Source organism: Hydra viridissima, unplaced genomic scaffold, assembly GCF_058129835.1.
Source record: "Hydra viridissima isolate aposymbiotic clone 2 unplaced genomic scaffold, HvirCarnegie_v1 scaffold_1, whole genome shotgun sequence".
Classification (NCBI taxonomy): domain Eukaryota; kingdom Metazoa; phylum Cnidaria; class Hydrozoa; order Anthoathecata; family Hydridae; genus Hydra; species Hydra viridissima.
Window position 1 is genome coordinate 39,454,646 of NW_028324300.1, and position 20,841 is coordinate 39,475,486.

Here is a 20,841-nt window from a genome sequence, read left to right on the forward strand (position 1 = left end):
TTAATTTATTAAGTAAAACTTGACTTAATAATAACTTAGTTCATATTATTCCGATTACAATTGTTACCTAAGCAAACAAAAAAATTGCTGCGTGTTAAACAAACAAATACGTTTGTCGTAAAGTTTTTAAGTAAATTATTTTACAAAATAAATCATAAATTTTAAGGAGAAATTTGTTTTAAATGCAACAAAATGAACAGCAAATAATTTTTAGAATGCAGGCGCATGAGCAGATACAGCATTTTTTAACGTTTGAATTTAATTTTCAGACATAGAACAAACTCCAAACATATATGTTTAAACTTATGTTAAATAAGTATGCTTTGCAAAAAATTACAATAATTGGATCCTGGGAACAAAAAGCCCTAAAGTTTTAGCTACAACTGCCCTAAACGTAAGAGCAACAAGGTGATACGTAATTTTTTTTACTATTCTCAACTAAATCTATATTCGTCGATAAAATTTAAAATTGACACAAAAATCTTTTAACGTTCGAAAACTATGACCTATAAAAGTTTTACCTTTTCAACATCAAAAAATCACTTTTTTCAAACATCAAAAAATAATATAACATAATGTAAAATAACATAAACCAATATGATTAATACAAATAATATTTAACTAAATAATTTTTAAATCTTTCTTTGTAGCGTTCTTTGAAACCTTTTTACGGCTCTTCTGAACTATCTAAATTACAAATACATAAATTTATAAAAAGTACTACATATACATTAACAACCATTATTGTTAATAACAACTAAAAATCGCATTTATATTTCGTATTATTGAAGAAAATACCTGGAGAGTATCCTGAAGCCTGTCTTCATTGTGTGTTCTCTCTGAACATGAAGTCTTGAATTGACTTAATGTGGCGTTCTGCACGGTCATTTACAACTGCAAGTGCTCTTACACACTTTGAAAAGTAAGTAAAAGACTGGGAAACTTCCTCATTTTCACATGCTTCGATGCCTTTTTCTTTCCATAGCAGAATTTCCTTCTTGGAGATCTCCAATAGCAAGAACAAAAGGTAGGACTGCTCGTTGACAAAGTCTTCTAATTTTGATTTAGGAATAATTTCAACCTTAGTTTCAGGTCTCTTTTTAATCAGACCTTTTAACTCCGGGATATCATAAGAAAGCAGTTTAACATGTTGGTCTTAACTTCGGTTTTCAGATCCTTATCAGCAAGAGCAAAAAGGAGTTGTTGCGGAGACAGATACCAAGTGTGATGCTTAAGACTTTGGTAAAGAACCTATTGTTGCAAATTCTTTAAACTCATCTACTGTTTGTAACTGAAAGGCAATATCAAACGCCATTAAATCATTTGAAGGTGCTTGAGAAGCATTAGGGCTTTTTAAAAAGAAGAGTTCATGAAAAAATACTATGTAGTTGGTTGCGACTTTCAGATGGTTTATTGTATTTTTTCCAACTGTTTCGGAATCAGCAGAGTGGTACTTTTGAGTCATCTGAATAACCAGTACATACATACAGTCAGCCATAAACCTTGCTTCATGATGAACTCCAGGCTGTTTAAATGAAAAGTTCGATAACTCAGCTCCTAGAAAAAATGCCATAAGCTCACAAAGATACTTGTAATCACTTCTCTGAAAAGTATTCTTATGAAGAGCTGTAATACAAAACTCTTTAGTATTCAAGTTTGAACAGTAGTGAGCCGGGCCTGAAAGCATCTTGAGACCAGTCAAACTTTACAATTCTCTCAAGTTTATTTACATCTTCGTAAATCTGCGGCCATAGTTTTTGGAGAATTACATGAAGTTTTTTGCTGGGACTACTTGTAGGACCAAATATTTCTTTCATCATATGAGCCACGTGTCTTTCATAAATGTGATGTCTGCACATTAACCAGAGAACCGGTCTTTTAAGGGCTTAGGAAATAATAATGCTTACAGCACCTTTATTTTTACCAGTGGTACTGGATGTTGTGTCAGAACACAATCCAATAATCTGATCTGACATTTCAAAGTATTCAAGCATTGTTTGAATTGCAATGCCTTGATCACTTCCCTTGGAGCTTTCGATTTTTAAGATCCCAAGAAGAAAGTCTAGTGGACCAGACTCTGGTGAAGATGCGCTGATAGCAATTCTGCCCTCATATTTAAAAATTCCTTTTTCCCAATCGTATCTTTTCAAAATCTTGGTATCGAAATGTACCACAACTTTTAAACCTCTTATTTTATCAATATTTTCCTCTCTAATTATCTGTGCCTCAGACTCCACAACATTTTGAGTTTTCCTGTTAAGAGTTGATCTTGACATCGAGATATTATTAATACTAACTCCACCAGCCTTGTAAAGAGAAGACAAAAGACACATACCCGGCCTGACTCCAATTCCAAATCTGGTCATAATTGGAATCCAATGGTTAAGAATATTTTCCATACTTAACTGAAGGCAAACTTTGATGTCACTCTGAAACCTTTTCTGTTTTTTCTGGACTTTAGCTGGAGGTAAATATAGTTCGTCACACTAAGTTTGATTGTCACTATCTGTGCTTGAAAAATCACTTTCCAAATAGCTAATCTCCTTTTTCTTATTTTTATCTCTATGTCTTTGGATTTTTTCAGACATCTTAATTATTTTTTCTTGTGCCCTGTGAGCATTTTCACAAAATGTATTGTCCTTGTTCCCAAATTTGACCATATCCCCTCTCAGACAAAGCCTCAAGAATTTTATGTCTTCCTTCTTAGCCTCATCATCCCTATTTTTATCACTTTTTATTAAATCAAGTACGTTTGTTTTATTAATAGAGAAGAGAGCACTGCTCTTTTTCAAAAAAGTGTTCACCATCTTTTTGTAGCTACCCTCTGGTAGTTTGAGTGTTTTTAGCATTTTTAAAGTGTGGTATTCCTTGACTTTTTTTTGGTGATTCTGGTCTTGATTGTTTACTCCGTCACAACGAAAACATCATTAAACCCAGCCTGCTCCCATAAATTGACAAGCTCTCTCAGAATACAGACACCAGTAACTATCTGCTTAGTATTCTCTCTGCACACTCCATCAGCAAACCTGGAGCATCTTAAATACGTCTTCCCGGAAGCAACTGGACAACCAATTTTGATGTTGATCTGTGTGGTGCTAAAAAGTTAAAAAAAAAAAAAAAAACATTAAAAAGTTAACATTAAACGTGTAAAAAATGTAATGCTTTTGTTAATTGCTAGCAGATTTACATTATGCTTTTTTCGAGATTAAGTCAGTAATACCTTCTCAGCATTTCTCCATTTGTTGGAAGTCTATTAGGGGCAAAACTCTGTAAAGGAAACCCTAGCAAATAAAATTGTCTTCTCTTCCTTGTAGCTTTTGATGCATCATCAATCTAACTTAGTTTACTTAACTCGAGTCTTTGTGATATTATTGTAAGTTGCATTTTAGAAGAAGCACCTAAAATCCGAATTTTTTTAGGTGTGTAAACATTTACATCGATAGCAGTACCTGGAGAAGGTTTTTTTATTGGAATATACACTGAATTACTTTTAAACCATTAGTGTTTGATTCTATCTTGTTTTGAAAGCTTAACAGTTTATTACTTTTTTGCAACTGAGGTTAAAAAAAAATATGTTGTCTTTGGCCCACTACATAGGGTGACATTGGCCCGGGCTAAAGTCACCCCATGTTATAGAGTAAACCTTTTTTAGTGATCATTTATAGATATTATGGTAGTTACTATGTTGGAATGAAAAATTTTGTAGTAGTAATGCAATAGAAAATCAGTATAACAGTTTGTATTAGTAAATAGCGATATTTGTTTAGTTCTTAGTTTAAATATGCCACAAAATTTCAAGCCAAATCGTGGAAAAAGAAGATAGGTTACTTATACTTTAGAACAGTTAGACAATCCATTAAAAGATTTAAAGAATGGTTTAATTACTCAACGATAAGCAGCTTTGAAATACGATATACCAAGATCAACATTAAAAAATAAAATAAAACAGACATATCCTAAAAAGTATGGTGGTCAGCAAATATTTACATCAAAAGAAGAAGACATGTTTAAGGCATATGCAATAAAATCATCTGAGTTTGGTTTTCCTGTTGATAAATATGATTTAAGATGCATAGTAAAAGGGTATTTAGAGAAAAAAGGTGTCATTACACCTCAGTTCAAAAATAATTTTCCAGGTGGCGATTGGATTTGATCTTTTTTAAAAAGAAATCCAAAACTCACAGTAAGATTTGCAAGCAACATAAAGCAAAAGAGAGCAGAAATAGGAACGACTGTGATTGATAACTACTTTATAAATCTATTAAATGAATTAAGTAATATATCACCTGATAATATATGGAATTATGATGAAACCAATCTCAGTGATGATCCAGGTAAAAAAAAAATATTAAAGCATGGATGTAAGTATCCTGAACGCATAATTAATTCTACAAAGACTTCGTTCTCTGTAATGTTTTGTGGCAATGCTAATGGTAAATTGCTACCACCTTATGTTGTTTACAAAGCTGAGTCGTTACAGAGTACATGGATGGAACATTGGCCACCAAAAGCATGTTATAACAGATCAAAAAGTGGTTGGTTTGACTCAACATGTTTTGAGGACTGGTTTTTCTCTTTACTTCTTCCAAGACTTAAGAAGGCTCAAGGAAGAAGTGTCATTATAGATGATAACGTATCTTCACATTTGAGCATTGGAGTACTGGATGCATGTCAAAGCAATAAGATAGGATTTGTGGCATTACCAGCAAACTCTACACATCTCAGGCAGCCATTAGATGTTGCCTACTTTAGACCTATGAAGATTAACTGGCGCAAAATATTATGTGAATGGAAGGAAAAAGGAAAAGGAAGGAGAGTTGCTTCTCTTCCTAAAGATGAATTTCCTAGACTTTTAGACTGTTTAATTAACAACTTAAATGAACATGGGAATGATAACCTTAGAGCTGGTTTTCGCAAAACTGGAATTTTTCCATTAGACAAGTCTCAAGTGCTTTCACGACTACCATGCTGTAATGTAGGTTTAGACTCAACTACTGATTTAGTAAGCCAATCATTTTTAGATCATTTATGTAAGTCACTGGATGATCCCTCAGATGGTTCTAAAAAACCAAAGCGACGTAAAGTATGTGCTGTACAATTGAGACCAACAACATTGACTTTGCTGGCCCAAGTACAAATACTGGAACTACTGAGACTTCTAATCTAATTTTTGCGGATGTAAGTTTAGTTGTAGAAAGTCATACAGAATCTTTAGAGCATTCAGCATTAGGCAAAAAGAACTTTCAAAGTATTGATAAAACAAAAAATGTTTGTAAAAAGGAGAAATTGTTAAATCTTGTAGAGAATTGTTATGTAATTGTTAAATGCAATGGAGAGTTAAATCCTGGACAGGTTTGTTTATTTATTTTGAATTATTTATATTTAGCTAATCAATTAGTAACCTTTATAACTAATTATTTTGATAACTAATATTACTTAATGTAATAACTAGTGAATAATTTTAAAGTAACTTTGGAAATTTTTTTTTCTGCATTTGAAAAAATTAAGAAAAAATGGAGCAGAAATTACTATTATGAAAAAAAATGGACTTCACTGGAAATGGTCACTACCAGCAGTGCAACTTTTTTTTCCCCAGTCTGAAATAGTCGATTTTATTGAGGAACCAAAAAAAATTTTGAAAAGAGGAATTTATTCAGTTCCAGAACTTTTTCACAAAATTTTTTAAAACATTTATTAAGTCATTTTTGTTTAGTTTATACCTAAACTGTTTTGTTTACTTGGAACCTATACTTGTTTAGTTTGTACCTATATTTTATTTACTGTATACAAAAACTTTGTTACTACATCTTTTTTTGTCACTTTATTTTTGTAAATTTATTTTCTTTGCCTAAATATTGTTGTTTGTATTGTTGTTTTGCTTCCTTTAGTCCCTTTTTACAGGGTTGGGCCAAAGTCACCCTAACACACAGGGCGACTTTTGCCCACCATTTAAACCACTCAAAAGATACAGGTAAATAATTTTCAAATGGGAGACAGATAGTTCTAACTGTCCTTTCTATGTACTTCTAATAGTACTTAGTGTTATGCAATTATGCAAAATAGTACTTAGTGTTATACATTAAGGTGCAAAATGGGCCAAAGCCACCCAATCTTACGGTAACAAATTGACCTTAAACCTTGATAAGACAAAATACATTCTATTTCACCGTATATCTAAAAAACGTTTTTTACCAACAACCATGCTAAAAATTCATATTGATGAACTAGAAATAAAAAAAGAAACTTTTACTAGTTTTCTTGGCATTTATCTTGATGAGAATGTTACATGGAAACCACATATTGACTACATTTGTACAAAGGTTTCTAAAAATATAGGAGTCCTCTATAAGTCAAGAAATTATTTAATTAAAACCGTTTTAATCCAACTCTACTACTCACTTATACATAGTTAAATTAACTATGCAAATATTGCTTGGGGAAGTACAAGCAAAAGTAAGTTGCGTACTCTTTACCATCGTCAGAAACACGCAATACGCTTAGTTTGTTTTGAAAATCGACTTACGCATTCAAAGTTTTTATTCAAAAATATAAAAGTACTTAACATTTATGAAGTGAATGTATAAAAAATATTATGCTTTATGTTTCAATGTAAAATCAATTGGTCCTTACACGTTTTTAAAGATTTTATTACCTTAAAAACAAAAAATAAGTATACACTACGAAATGATAACTCACTCTTTGAACCCTTTTTTCGAACAAAATTCAGTCAGTTCTGTATAGCTTATCGTGCACCCAATCTCTGGAACAAAATTGTTTTACCTAATTTTGATTTATCAATTACCTTCCCAGTCTTTAAAAAGAAATTTAAAAAATTCATTCTCTTTAATGACAATATGTTGAAATACTTTTAAAAATAAGAAATTTGTATAAACACGCTCTTTTGTTTAATGTGTTTTGTCATTTTTATTTGTCTATATTTATTAATGGCTTAAGTTACATTCTATTATAACTTTTTATGGTTCTGGCGACAAGATCATTAAATCTTCTATCAGATACCAAGTTTTTATTTAAATTAGTGTATATATCACGGATTTTATTGCATCACGAAAGCATATATCACGGACTTTATTGTATTACGACTAATTAAATGTAAAACTGAAAGAGAAAAAAAAAAAAAAAAAAATTTATCACCTCTCAAGTTATACATGTACTAAAGTATTCAAGTAAATGATCTCAATTTCTTTTCATCATCCGCGTTATTTCTTAAAATATTAAGAATGCCTTGCTATATAAAGTCAAGCTTAAAACCTGATTCTATTGCTGTTATCTATAATAAGTAAAAGGCAGTTGATATGACTGGTTATGCAAGCCCAAAAATTTTCGACGAATCCGACAGACTTTAAGAGAATTGAATTTCTATTGTTTAAAACAATAGATTTTTAAGAATGTGCAGTAGGCAGGTCCGTTTTTAGGGGTTGAAAAAACTGTAACTTTGCCACTTTATTTTCCGATTCTACGTTGATATACAAGACTTTTTATGAAAAAATTTTTGAAAAATTTCAAATTTCCTGACCTCCCTAGGGGTTTGAATATTTTATATTTAGTACATTTTTAGTGAGTTTTTTTTTTTTAATTTGCTCTGCCGGACCTATGCGGAGTTACAACCACAGCGAGCAATAATTTATTTAATGAAACTGCGCTGCGTTTATAACTTTTTAAATTTAAATTGGCAATATCAACACGTTCAAATACGGAAATATATTTATTAGGACAAACCCACGAAATTGATTACAGAAGTTTGCCTACAAAAGACGACGTTTTAAGATATTTTTATCACTGCTGCAGATTACTAAATTTCAATAAAAGTAAAAAACACAGAGAAATTATATCCTGTCCTTTCGATATAAATCACGAGCTGCTTTGTAATGATAAAACATGTCAGCCCAAATGCGTTGTTTCTGCTCTTAGAAAACCGTGGCTTATGGGTTGTATACCACACGTTAGTTGTAGAAGTATTAGGTAGCTATCGATTTAAATAATATTCATAGTTTATTACATAATTATTGATAATTATTGATATAAAAATTTAAGCTAAATGACAAATAAAAATTTGTTAATTTATTTTAGGGAAAATATTTCCAAATTAATATATCATCACAAGAAACTGGTATCTTATCGTTCAAAAAAAATGGAAACACAAAAGCTCCATGAAAATGATTTTTTGGCATTAGAAAAAGAATTGTTTGGCATAGGGCACCCAAAACTTTATGAAATAATTGAAATAGATAGAATTCGATCAAAAGATGCAAAAGAATGCGATATTTTGTTTTATGAAGACCAAAAAACTGCAAGAACAATGGTATTTGACAAAATAGACAAAAAATAACAAAAAGTTTATTCCAACAGAGAGTTTCGCAAAAGGAAAGCCAAGGAGTTTGAGCAAATGGAGGAATCTACCACAAAAAACTCAAAGTTAAAACAATTTTCATCAAATAGCAATTGTATTAATGGAAATCAAGAGTTATTTTTGTTAGAAAATTTTGATAATGATAAAAAATCAATGATAATTGAAAAACAATCAACTAACATAAAACGAAATAAAGTGACAGTAACAGTAGATATTGATGAATTTATCAAAAAAACTTCAATATTTTGTGGGCGTTTTGGAATTTCTGTTGGAGTAAAGACAGGATTATTAGCATTATTTTTAAGATGTGGAAATATCAATCTTAATGAAGTAAAACTTTCAAAGAAAAACGTAGAAAAAATAAGAAAAGATTTATATTTAAGTGAATCAGAATTAATTAAAGAAAAAAGAAAAGAAAAATGTAAAAATAGTAATTTAATTTTGAACATTGATACAAAAAAAGTTACGGCTTGAAATGAAGACTATATTTCTGAAGTAAATGAACATCTAGCTATTGTTGTTACAAGTCCAGACTGGGATTTAAATACAAATGGAAAGCAACAGGATGAGCTGCTAGGCATAGTTGAATGTCAATCAGGAAAAGGATATGATCAAGCATTGGCATGTTTTAATGTTATAAAAAAGTTTGGAATTGAAAGCCTTATAATTGGAATTTGTGCTGACACAACAGCATGTAACACTGGTTGTAATATGGGTTATATAAGTATTTTAGGAGAACTTTTAAATCGACCTCTGTTAAGGCTTCTTTGTAGAAAACATTCTCAAGAACGACATTTTACATGCAATAAATGCAATTACTAAAACAGAAAGCAAAGGTCCATCAAAATCTATTTACACGAGATTCAAAGCTGCTTGGCTAATGAATTATGAAAATGTTCAAAAAAATATGGATCAGTTATCAAAGTTTCCGTGGTGCAAAGTTAGTGGAACTCCATTAGAAGATATGGCTAAAAAAAGTTTATCTTTTTGCAAAAAAGCTTTGGATCTTCATACTTTCCCCAGAAATGATTATAAACATCTGTGTCAATATGTCATTGTTTTTCTGGAAGGAAGGGAGGCAGTTCCTGGATTTATTATACACAAACCAGCTGCTGAACATGAAGCTATTTATGGCAGATGCTTTATACATTTTGGCAATGAAGCTTACTCAACCAATCATAAAGTTTTTAACCCTAAAGGAAGAAATAGTATTTTCAAAGGCTGTGATATATGTAGCTTCAGTTTATGCAAAAAACTTTCTCCAATCAAGTCAAATTGCTTCTGCTGCTCATAATGATTTGTGTACGGTTAAGGAGATGATAAAAATGAAAGATTTTGATGCTGATGTCCCTCAAGCTTTTATTTCAAGCTATCTTAGACACAGTCATTATCTTTCTGAAGAAACAGTTGTCTTTTGTTTATTTGATAAAAGTCTTGACAATAAAGTTAAAGAAAAAGTTGCTCAGCAGTTGTTAAAAACAAATTTACCTGAAGTCTTTAAACTTAAAAAGTTTAAGCCTGTAGAAATAAATGAAAATTCAGAACTTAATGATTACGTTGGTCAAAATTCTTGGCTAATATTTAAAATAGTTCCTTACTTACCAAAGTGGTTAGAAAGTCCACCTGATTTGTGGACTCATGATTCTGATTATAAAAATATGCAAAGGTTTATAAAGAGATTAGCCTGTGTCAATGACTGTTGTGAAAGAGCTATTAAATTGGTAAAAGACTTTATCGATTCAACAATTAAAGAGGAAAAGTTACAAGATATTTTACTGGTTTTGAAGGAACGCAGAGTTAATTTTCCATTTTATAAATGTAACTGGTCCAAAGAAATGCTTAATAAATTGTAAGAAAAGTTTTTATAAAAAAAATTTAACTGAATTTTTATGTATATTATTTACAAAACGTGTTTGTAAAACCTTTAGTCAAAGTATTTTACATTTTTAACAGTTTACTTTTATTTATCTTTATTAAGTACAATATTTGGATTATTTATTTAACAAACTTATTAAATGCAAATTTTATTAAGTTTTTTAATGAATATTTAAGAGTATTTAGATAAATATACAATTAAAAACATAGTAAAAACCAGGTCTTTAAAAGAAACCAGGTCATATTTCAAAATGTGTTATCTCGAGAAATTTTAAATATTTCGAGCTCAAATTTTATACGAACCTTCCTAATAGTAGAGCCAACTCATCCCAAAAAAAAATTATTAGTTTTTTTGGTCTTTGATCCAATTAAGATAGCAATTTAACGAATAATTGGTCAAAAATGACTTTTTTAAAAATATTCAAACCCTCAGGGAGGTCAGGAAAATTGAAATATTTTTAAAACTTTTTTTGGAATGGTCTTGTATATCAACGTAGAATGGGAAAATAAAGTGGCAAAGTTATAGTTTTTTCGACCCCTAAAAACGGACCTGCCTAATGTGCAGCTAGTATGGTTTGCAAAAAAACAATAACGTTGCACGTCCATCTCTAATACTTCCACGATTAATGACATCTTAAGCTGCTTATTCCAAAAGATGTCTTGTTAAGATGTCTTACGGATGTCTTAAACTGGTTATTCCGAAAGACGTCTTGTTAAGATGTCTTAAAGATGTCTTAAACAGGTTGTCGGAAGATGTCTTAATGAGGTGTTGAAAAGCCGACTGAAACACATCTTTAACTAGTTGTAGACGTCTAGACGAGCTAAAGATAAGTTACATACGTCTTAAAGTTGTCTTATGTTGGGTGGGATATTCATCATGTATAACCAAATTGAATTCTCCTTCTATTTAAATCATTTGTTGATTTCTAAATCTAAGATTCTATTGTAGATAATACTATTAGCGACCTTTTCAGTTTGATTTGAAAAAGCTTTTCAAAAATATAATAAGAGCAAATTATTATACATTTTTTTTCGATTTACCTACTATTTTCACAACCAGGTTCTAACCTTGTTGCAGGTTGTAAAAGAACATACGTACTTAAAACAAAGGTTGTTCTTGTGACTTGGAGCTCTTGAGATATTGTAGAAAAAGTCATTTATAAAAATAGCCGTTTTGACTATAGTCACTGTCCTAGACTTGTTGACTACTTTTTGTTTCTAGAGGTGCATATCAAACTTAATGTTAAGTTCTTCCTCCATTAAAATTAGCAACAGAGGATAGCAGTTGCTCACCATGTTGAGTATGCTCATCTACACGTTTAAATCTACTCCATGTCAGTTTAAATTTAGAATGCCTTTCCACTCTGTTAAGCAAGCTTGGATTGAGTTATGGTATTCAACAAAGGGCACAGTTATGGCATTCAACAAAGGGTTGAAAATGACACAGCAAAATGTGAAACTTCCAGCCTACTGACATTACTTTCCTTAGAACCCGTGCAGATAATACAAAGGAGTTATATAATACTCTGGCTCAAGAGTTCGATCAGAACAAGAATCCTTTACTTTTTTAAGTCTTTCATGCACTGAACTATAGGTCTAAGTTGAGGAACCTGAGATATTACTATTCTATCAAGTTCATCCTGGTTTTTCAAGATCTTGTTGGAGATATCGAAATAAAATCTTTTAACAGTTAAAAGAAACTTTGTGAAAATTAAAAAAAACAGCCCCAATTTTTCTATTAAAAACCTGCCTATGGAAAATATTGCAGTGTGCAGTTCATAAAATAAAGAGAACAATCTCAGCAAAATGCTTATCAACCATTTACAAAGATCTTCCTTGGGAAGACCTTAAATGCCGCACTAATTTTCTATCTGACAATAATAATATGTGATTCCATAGTCTATACTGTGTGACAGCTACACCACAGGGTACTGCATGCCTCAACTTGCTGTCAATTTAAACAAAAGACAATTGAATTTTTTTTGGCAACAGGAAAAATCTTATTAATGCATGTACACTCTAAAAAAAAATCCATCGTATACAACGAATCGGGTAACAGATCAATCCGTCGCTATTGCACCAACGGCTTTTCCGTTAAGTTAACGGATTAAAGTTTTAACGGATTGAAGCCCGTTGATATTTTTCCGATAAAACAATCGTTTTAAATAAAGGAGTTATTACGTCAGTGCATCAAATTATCCGCTGTTTTTATTCAGTTAAAATACGTTATTGTAGGGAATAATCAGTTAAAATCACTCCATTATAATTAAAGATGAATTAAGCCACATAGTATTGTAATTTGATAAAATAATGCTTACATTTTTTAATATATGGATTATTTCATTATGATATTCTTAACACACATTGGTTCTAACCATTACAGATGTTATAATTACCACCCATCTGATACAAAAGCAATACTAATTATACAAACTAACATGGTTGTGAGAAATATAGTGCTCAATTTGTTAGCACGCTTCAAAAACTCTTTTTAACTGGACATTGAAAACTAACTAAATATTTACAATCATGTAATTCCTTAAAGATAAATATAACATAAAATACAATAAAGAAAATATGGAACCTAAATGATATAAATAGTATGAAACGAAAAATAAAATTTTACTAATATCTCTTTAAGAATTATTGCTATCGTTAATTCTTTATTTATAAATTGATAATAGAAATTTTTTTATTTTATTAATTTCTGCTACCATTTTCTAAAGATAAAGTTCAATTCAACAATTAAATAATATCTTTGATAAAAATGTGTAGCAAAAGATAATCTTATCTGATAACTGAAAGGTTCTATAATTTCCATACACTTCAAAACCTGTCAGGAGCAACATAAAAAAAAGATCTCCAACTTAAATAACGATAAATCAAAACAAGAATAAATAAGCACACCAAAAGATATGGAAATAACAATATCAGAATTTCAATTTGATACCACATGCCTCGTGTCTAAAGTAGTAAATTCTTAACAAATATAAACAAGGCACAAACATAAACTTAGTTATACCTAACCTAAATAAGTATCCCCATCAAAAGAAATGCAAATCAAAATCTAAGATTTTTAATTTTACAACTAATTTAAACTTACAGTGTGATTTTGCGTGCCATTCGTCTAAAATAGCAAATTATAAGAATATAAGTTATTGGAAACGAATTACTTCGTTAATTTAACGGAGAAACGCAATCCGTTACTATTTCTAGCGGATTGTTTTTAGAGTGTAATATAATTCAATATTTTGTAGTAAATTATGTTATATAAAATTGTATTATATTATATTATAATATATTACAATATATTATTATAATATATTATTATATTATATTATAATATATTATGTTTTTTTTTATATAATATTATGTTATTGTAAATTATATTATAACGTATTAATTTATGTAATTATTTATTATATTTAATTATGTTATACTATATTATAATCATATTATGTTAGAACATATTTTAATATAGTTTATATTATATTATTATATTATAACATACTATAATGTTTTATTTTATATTGTATTATAATGTTTTTATGGTAGGTTTAATAATTTTATTTATATGGTAGGTTTAATAATTTTTTTTATATGGCAGGTTTAATAATTTTATTTATATGGCAGGTTTAATAATTTTATTTATATGGCAGGTTTAATAATTTTATTTATATGGCAGGTTTAATAATTTTATTTATATGGCAGGTTTAATAATTTTATTTATATGGTTGGTTTAATATGTCTCCGTGTGTACGTCTTTGTACGTCTTTAATATTTCTACGTTTGTAAGTCTTTTTTATAAATAATGGTCACATTTTGTGAAGTTTTAGCTAGTTTTTCAGAAACTACTTGCATGTTGGTATAAAACACAATCTGAAGGGTGACAATGCAGAGAAAACTTAAAAAATGGTTACATCATGCAGTATAACAAGTTTGAGACAATGATAACCCAATGACAAGTATAGAGACAAGTTCCATTATTTCTATAACAGCGCATGACCTTAATCTTAATTACTAAGATTTGGTCATCTTGTTTTGCCGAGATCTTCTATTCTTTGAAGCTAATGCAAAGGAAAGTATGATTGGATTTTTTCAAAAAGTGTTCCCAATGATATCACTGCCAAATGCTGCAACACAAAGACAAGACAAACCACTATATGGGTGTCAGAGCTAGCTTTATCAAGAACTGGAGTTTCAATGTTGTTACGTTAGGCTGCCATGATTTAACGGAAAAAACTGGTTGTGGTATTGGTGATTATGTGCAGAAACTAGTGGGAGAGTTTCTATCCGATATGCGATATGTGTCATACACAGCTCTTAACAACGTTGTTTCTGATCTCTACTTGCCAAATGCGGCAAATATGAAGAAACGCTCGAGCCTGCTCAAACTTGAAAGTGTGCAGCACCATACAGCACATGCTTTACGCTGACTTCTGACTGTGGACAGCCTAAGTACATAGCTTGAAGTTGATGGTCTTTCAATTAAATGTCGAGATATTGTGTCAGCACTGCATTTCAAGGCTGAGCTGGTGGATGAAGGGCAAGCATGCTCCAAAGATAAAACTTCTTTGGAAAATTTAAAAGCAAAGCGCAAGTTGATGGAGTTAGAAGATCATTTCCGGTTATGACGAGAAAGATGCAGAAACATCAACAAACGACACACAGTCACAATGACAAGGCTTAAATTGACCTATTGCGTGAAGTACAGGTTGCACTAAAAAGAATTGGGAAAACCGAGTTGTCTCTTGACGTAGACAAAGTCAACCTGCTTGATGAACTGGCAAATTTTCTTGAGCCTTTTTTTCTAAAGCTTTTTTTCTGAACACCAATTTTCATCAGTAGTACAATTAGTACAAGTGGCTGCAATATATTGTGAAATGTCATGGCCATCTGCATTAGTAGAATGTTTTCTACCACTGACATAATTCTAAATTCGAAAAGGTGCATGTTAGGAGCTGATAAGTTGCATAGAGTTTTGTTTATACATACCAACTTTGATCTTTTTTATGTTATTTCAGTTGCAGTCAATAAAGGCGTGGTCTGTTTTAATATGAACTAATGACTTTGATTTTTATTTAATTCTGATTAATGATTATGTACTAAGCTTTTAATTGCAGCTCTACATGGAATAATATTAGGTGACACGAACGTATAGCGCAAGCTGGGGTCTACAATTTTGTTTTGGAAAAGCAACACTTTAATTAGTGTTGATTTTGCGCTAAAGATTCAAAAATGATTTATTGCACTTTTCCATAAATAAGCTTCAGAGCGTAAGAGAACATTTAGCCGTAAATTTAGTTGCACATGAAAAACATTTGCCGTAAATCAGTGCGAAAAAGAAATTCAGCCGAGAAACCATCGATACATTTGATGAGTCGATGTTAGAAATATTTGGCTCATGAGTCTGGTGAGAACAGTTGAAAATATACATGCACGTGGCCTGTTTTCTGGGGTGTTATTGGTTATTTTCAAATAGCATACAAAAAAACCCGCCATAATTGTGGTTTATTTCTCTAACAAGATGGCCGGCCAGCTCTCTAACGATCTAAATATGGGAAATGTATCTATCTACGTTAGTACGCTTTGAAAAAAAAGACATAAAAAGGATTTTATGATAAAAATTTTAAAATCTGCGAATATCAAGAGTAAACTGATTTTTGTTTCGTTTTTGAGAGTTTTTTTTTTAGCTATTTTACATACTTTCGGACGCTACTGTAGTTACTTTAGCAAGCTTGAATGACAGGGGGACAACGTCTTTTTTAGATGTGCTGGTTTTACTTTGCCAAATTTATGCAGTTATATCAATTTTTGAAGTTTTTCAGCTTCAAGTAATCAACTGTTGTATTTAAGTGGTTATCAGACTGGGGTATCCCTCTTTGAAGTTAAGGTGCATCTCTGATCAATAACATTGTTTTAGGTTACATGCACCTAGTTTGTCTCGGAGCAACGAAAATAATTTTGAATAAAAGTGACCCAACGCCGACCATTTGCAATCGATACTGAGTAAAATGTGTTGATCTCCTCGAAATAAAAATTCTTTTTATTTAACTAGCAAAGTATGTGCAACACCACCCCACTCAATGCGCTGTTTTTTCGATTTTATCTTTCGATCTCGCCAGTTTGTTTACTGAGTCTTCTAGAGGGTCCTCCTACTTTAAATGTTAACAATAAATGTTATCAACAAAAAAAAAAGGAAAATTACAAGAAAGTGATATGAAAGTCCTCCTACTTTTTACGCTTTTTCAGTACTTACGGAGTAGTTTTTTTTATTACATGAAACAAAAGAAAGAAAAACTTTACATAATTACATAATTACCATGACATAATTAACATTATTTTTATAAACTTAAAACTTTACAAGCATTACAAATTTCATCAAAGGTAAAAAAATTATTATCATTGTTGTTTTAATTTCATTAACAAAAAAAAGTTTTAAAAGTAAAAAAATCAAGTTTTTGATTATTTTTAATGAACTAAAAAAAAACTTTTTTAAGTTTAATGAACTTTTAAAGTTTTATGAATAAATTTGATTTTTTAAAAAGAATGCCACGAGGTAGGCTAAGCGCACCAACGTTCGTAGTGGAAGAACACGAAATCTTAGGTCAAGACAATGATATACATTAACTAGATATCTAACTCGTGCTTCCGCAGTTAGATATCTAGTTAATATATATCATTGTCTTGACCTAAGATTTCAATTATTGTCAGTTAAAATAAAACGGGTACCGGCATTAAAAACTTAAAAAACATGCTTCACTTTTTCTTACGGAAATTTTGTGAAGTTAGACATCTAGTTAATATATATCATTGGGTCAAGACGACACATTACGAAAAAACTGAAACTTTTATGATGTATGCAATATTGTAAGAGAAACAATGGCCGCTCTTAAAAGGCTTTCAATAAAGACACTTGCTAAATCATTTTTTATTGTGAAACATGGCGACTTCCTTTTGGATTAAATGCATTAAAAAATGCAATTAATGTTTATCAATGTATTTGCAAAAACTGCAAAACGTGGCAAAGCGTTCGTGATGGTTCATTTTTTAGTTCTAGAGTAGACTGCCGCCTAGACAACTTCTATTTTATATCTATAGCTAGAGCCATAATGTACCACTGCACAGTGGGCCAGAACGCACTTTTACTGGACAAAATTCATAACTAATTTAATATTAGAGCTATATTCACTAAAATTAGTATGAGTACTAATATGATGTCTGCGCTTTTTATGAAGGTAATATTTTTTTATTTCGTTGCTATGGATACCTTTATTTTGCTTAGCAACAACCTACTTTTGTTATCTGCAGATGTTTTATAAGTGCTATATTCACTAAATTTGGCATGAGTACCAATATGAGATCACACTTCTTACAAAAGTGATAATTTTTTAAATTTAGTTGTTATGGATACTTATATTGCTTAGTTACCGGATACTTTCCTTAGTTACAAAGTGGTAAATTGATATTTGAATATCTTATCGGATTTTTGACCCACCTATATTCAATAAAAATTGAGTATTTAGGTAAATAATGTTTTAGGAATAATAAAAGCAAAAAATAGTGCAAGAAAACGTTATCAATTTTAAATTACATCAAAAAATTATAAAACAATAATATCGTTTGAAGATTGTTTAAGAATTGTAAAACATCTGAAGGAAATGCTTTATGATTTGTTTGGTGTGATGTTGATTTACGCAATGATGAAATAACAGGATCACTGGAAACTAGGAGTCTATTGATAAGATCAGTATTTGTTGCTTTTCTGGATGTTTTTCGGCTGAAATTTTCGCGATAAGATTTAAAGTCTTTATTTCTAGCCTCTTGAGCTTCCTCTGACATAAGTCCGATGGGTAATGAAAGGCTTTTAATTATGTCATGTCCATGTATCAATACTTTGTGAACTGATTGAGCCATGTAATACCATGGATAAAGGGACACATATAGTCTAAAAGTGTCAAAACAATAATCCTTGAACTTTAAGCAGTCTATTTCATATCCTGAAGAGAGCGTTACCAAGATAATGTAAAATCTGAATATAAGGTTTTGGTCAATACCCAGAATTTCAGCTGTTTGTTCGTATGCTGCAAAAGCACGCCTTGAGGTATTGCCATCATTACTTGTTCCAGAACCACCACTGTTAGGGAAATCAACAACAAGTCCCATTTTGTTCATAAAATCAGTCTGAATCTTTTGTTTAGCTACAGATGCCTTTTCTTTGTGTTCTTTAGATCTTGCTTGCCACTTTCTTGTTTCTTTTTTATATGCAATGTGCAATAACATGTCAAAAAATCGAATCCATGCATGAAGACTGGAAAGACCATATTTGAACTCTCTGTTTGTATAATCTATATTAAGGATATCAAGACTATTCATATTTTTTGGAGAGACACCACACACTGAACAGCATTGGTATGAGTTATTTTTTTCAGATAATATTGTTTGAACCTTCCCATCAATCATTGTAAGTTCAATAATACAATTCACTTCAATAGAAGATTTGCAAACCTCTAATAAAATCATACTTAAACTTTCTATCTCACTTTTAATATACTGATCTTCTTCAATCACAGATTCCTTGGATTCCATTTTGTATGCAAATCTTATGGGTCTACAATAGGCTGTGGAGGACGACTTTTGATTTCTCCAAATAGGCACCTTTTCGTTGCTGTTGTTAAATCCAGTCAAATCCAATGGGACAAGACAAGTAATAAAAAATGATTCTTCACGCTTTAAATCTCTGTTAATGTCGGGTTCTGATAAAACTTGTTTATAAATGCTTTGGCCAGTAGCACCATCAAAACCAGCCTTACACGTTAGTGTCATTGTTTTTATTGCTTTGTCGTTCAATATCAAGTGCCTTAGCACAGGTTCCTGAACTGCACAGATTCTTTGCAAAGTATGAGCCATTAAATCTTTTAAAGGAACTGAAGCTGAATAGTCCTCCACTGTTATGTTTGCAGGATAACATTTCAATTTTGCATCTCTGACATCATTGTAAGCGGGGTAGATGTTATATTCTTTCTCCAAGGCTCCGCTTCTAATCAATTGATAGGAAGCTTTTGTCAGACTTGCATCAATTATTAAAGCCAGTGCTTCGTCTGCTGAATATTTAGTTGCTTTATCTGTATTTGATATATTTAAAACATTCTTGGCAGCAATAACAACAGATTCATCTCTAAATTTTTTATTAGCAGCAAAAAATAATTCATTGGATGAATGAGATTCAATTAAACAAGATACACGCCGTTTTTTAGTTTTATTAGAACTATTATCAAATGCAACTGGTTTTCGACCACGTCTACTTGCAGTTGGTTGATTGTCTTTTTTTCTGACAATTAAATATTCATTAAGCCAGTTCACAAACTTCTTTTCAAAATTTTTCACAGTATAGTTTGCAGATTTCCACTTTTTTTTATACAAGTAAACAAATCGTTGAACAGCATGTCTAAAATCAACGTCTTTAAAATCAGCAAATTTTGGCTGAATAAATTTTAATATATCTTCAGTAATATTTTGTTTTGAAATAATAAGATTGTTTTTTTGGAGAAAATTATGAATGTCTAAGTTTAACAAAACCATATCTAAATAATTATTGTAACAAGTATTTTGTATTTAAAAGTAAAATGTTATAATATATATGCCGCCTGGACTACTAATACTTGTTAGTAATTAAGTTACTACAAGTGTTAGTAATTAAAATTAAAAGTAATTAAATTACTGTCAGTGTTAGTAATTAAATTACTAACAACTACCGAAAATATGTTGTTGCTATGTTATGCAAAGTAAGGTATCCATAGTAACCAAAAAAAGTTAACCTCATAAGAATTCTGAATCTCATTTTAATACATACCCCCAATATTGTGTATTTAGCGCAAGTAAAATACTGTTAAAACAACGTTAATGTAAAAATGAGTTGTTGCCATGCAAAATTTAGTACCATAGCAACCAAGTTAAAACATACATAAAATCTGAACGGGGAATTGTGGTAATTATTAGTTATTGTGCGGCAAAAAATAAGTTTCTTAAGAAATTTTTTTTTTTAATCTGTGATTTTCAAAGTATAACTGAGATAATATGCTATGACAAATTTATTTCACACATTGGTTTTTCTTATCTCTGAATACTCTAGAATAACATGTACTAATTCTTTGTTTCAAAAACGTAGATGTAATTGAAATATAACACAACGTTGATGTCACCGTTAATTACTTATTTATAATTTTTTTTTTTTTAATTTTATCTCAATATTCAAATGCTTAGAGTCCTGGTAACTAAGGGATTTAATATAAATAAATTATCAATAGATTTCTCCTAATATATGTAGATACTAAAATTAAATAGGTTTTCAAGATTAGACAACTAAAATTTTTCCCATTTTGTCCACCTACTGGCCCACTGTGCACTGGCAGATATCCAGCATGAAACAGGGATCCAATGTAGTACAACACATAATACCGATTATACATTATAAATTATATTTTGAAGATCAACACCTTTTACATTTGTTACTTTTAAGCCAACACATATAATAAATTTTCTACTCTATATAACAGAGTTAAAGTCGCTAAAATAAATATATTTAGTTTAATAGTCGC

The 20,841-nt window shown here is 30.5% G+C and overlaps 2 protein-coding genes and 3 pseudogenes across 2 annotated transcripts in view; 2 read left to right on the forward strand and 3 right to left on the reverse strand.

Moving 5' to 3' along the window:
• Positions 1 to 20,145, reverse strand: part of LOC149894923 (uncharacterized) — a 156,838-nt gene extending 136,693 nt beyond the window's left edge. Inside the window, exon 1 of the mRNA XM_090076764.1 lies at positions 17,362 to 20,145. Within this exon, the coding sequence (XP_089932890.1) occupies positions 17,834 to 19,825 (1,992 nt within the window). The 5' untranslated portion in view covers positions 19,826 to 20,145 and the 3' untranslated portion in view covers positions 17,362 to 17,833. The remainder of the gene's footprint in view (positions 1 to 17,361) is intronic.
• The window catches only part of LOC149894929 (uncharacterized), a 127,249-nt gene that overhangs the window by 73,268 nt on the left and 33,140 nt on the right, over positions 1 to 20,841 (reverse strand). The gene's annotated exons all lie outside the window — the stretch shown is intronic.
• On the reverse strand, positions 622 to 2,849 carry LOC145188619 (uncharacterized; annotated as a pseudogene).
• Positions 3,901 to 5,686, forward strand: LOC149894932 (uncharacterized; annotated as a pseudogene).
• LOC145194842 (uncharacterized) lies at positions 7,928 to 10,315 on the forward strand (annotated as a pseudogene).